This window comes from Nanorana parkeri, unplaced genomic scaffold (assembly GCF_000935625.1).
Source record: "Nanorana parkeri isolate BGI_ZX_2015 unplaced genomic scaffold, ASM93562v1 scaffold3789, whole genome shotgun sequence".
Lineage (NCBI taxonomy): Eukaryota > Metazoa > Chordata > Amphibia > Anura > Dicroglossidae > Nanorana > Nanorana parkeri.
Window position 1 is genome coordinate 24,433 of NW_017310057.1, and position 1,321 is coordinate 25,753.

The 1,321-nt window shown below is 59.5% G+C and overlaps 1 protein-coding gene across 1 annotated transcript in view; it reads right to left on the reverse strand.

Annotated features, from left to right (window-relative positions):
* The window catches only part of FANCD2 (Fanconi anemia complementation group D2), an 11,426-nt gene that overhangs the window by 4,924 nt on the left and 5,181 nt on the right, over nucleotides 1-1,321 (reverse strand). Inside the window, exons 7-8 of the mRNA XM_018575326.1 lie at nucleotides 1,144-1,218; nucleotides 990-1,064 (exon numbers count right to left, since the gene is read on the reverse strand). Of these exons, the coding sequence (XP_018430828.1) occupies nucleotides 990-1,064; nucleotides 1,144-1,218 (150 nt within the window). The remainder of the gene's footprint in view (nucleotides 1-989; nucleotides 1,065-1,143; nucleotides 1,219-1,321) is intronic.

Genomic DNA, 1,321 nt, shown 5'->3' on the forward strand with positions numbered 1-1,321 from the left:
ACAGGACCCCCCCCCCCCCCCCGAAGTCAGTAAGGGGTTCCCAATGCATGTCTGGGGATACCTGGAGACTAGTGTGCCGATCATCTGGACAGACGCGGGGGCCCTCCTCTGAGCTTGGCCTGCTGCCCAAAGACTGAGCCATACAAACCTGAAGCTCTCCTCTGTAATAAGAGGCTACCTGGGGGGAGGGGCTTCAATGTGTGAGAGGCCAATGTCCAGGCCAGACCACAGCAGGAAGGACTCCCATCCCAGGAGACATGGACATAGGAGGGAAGACCAGAAGTCAGCCGAGGAAGGAAAACCCCTAGAAAAAGGGGGGAGGGGCCTTGTCAGCTGAGGGTCCGAAGTACCCGGGGCCCGGAGCAAACATGATAGGAACCAACTCCACAACAGACAATGGCTGAGGAGGGGCGAGAAGAAAAGGTCCCCCCAGCACCGGACAATGAAGGGAGACCCCGTGTCTGATGACCTCAAAGACCACTTATTGCGGGTCCATTGATACCCTCCCCCGCAGGTGACCGGCAGATACCTGACAAGGGAGGAGCCGGCTGGATTTTGGAGGGGTAAGTGGCATCCCGGGTATATTGCCCTCTGGAGGGGGGAAAAGTCCTTCTGCACACTCAGGTGGGGCCCGGGACCTTTCAGGAAGAGGAAAGCGTGTATGGGGAAGGTCTGGAAGACCCGAGGCTGGAGACATCAGGCCGATCCTCCACATGCAGTGCACGCCGCATCAATAAGGGCCCTTGTAATTGTGAGGTGACGGCAGGGCCCCAGAATCAGCCTTTCCCAGAGGAACCGGGTCAGAGATGGTTCTAAGGCCTCCGGAAGGTTCCATCATTCTCTGGGGTATCGGGGGAAGAGGCCAGAGCACGGGGCCCCCCGGGGCTGGAGGAGACTCCGATGACACCACCAGGATCACAACAGACCACGGAGGGCTCGGCCAGCATCAGAGGAGACACGCGTGTAGCTCGGAGTGACTGCACACGTACCTTGGAGTGACCACACATGTGGTGAAGCTGCCGGGTGCACATCTGCAAGATCTTCAGCAGGTTTTGTACAATGTCCTGTAACATACAAGTCACGTGTCAGATACACGCAGCTGAGTCCGGAGGTGTGACGGGAGCGCGTCGGCCTCCATCTTACCTTGTGTTTCTTAAAGCTGCAGTCCAGGAGCGGCATGCCCACCTTGAGGAACGTCTCCATGAAGAGGCGGCCATACTGCAGAGAATACAGAGGTGATGCAGGCAGAGATGTACACCTCACAGCGCGGGGGGCGGAGAGGGGGGCCGGCGCGCGGGGAGGAGAGGGGGGCTGGCGCGGG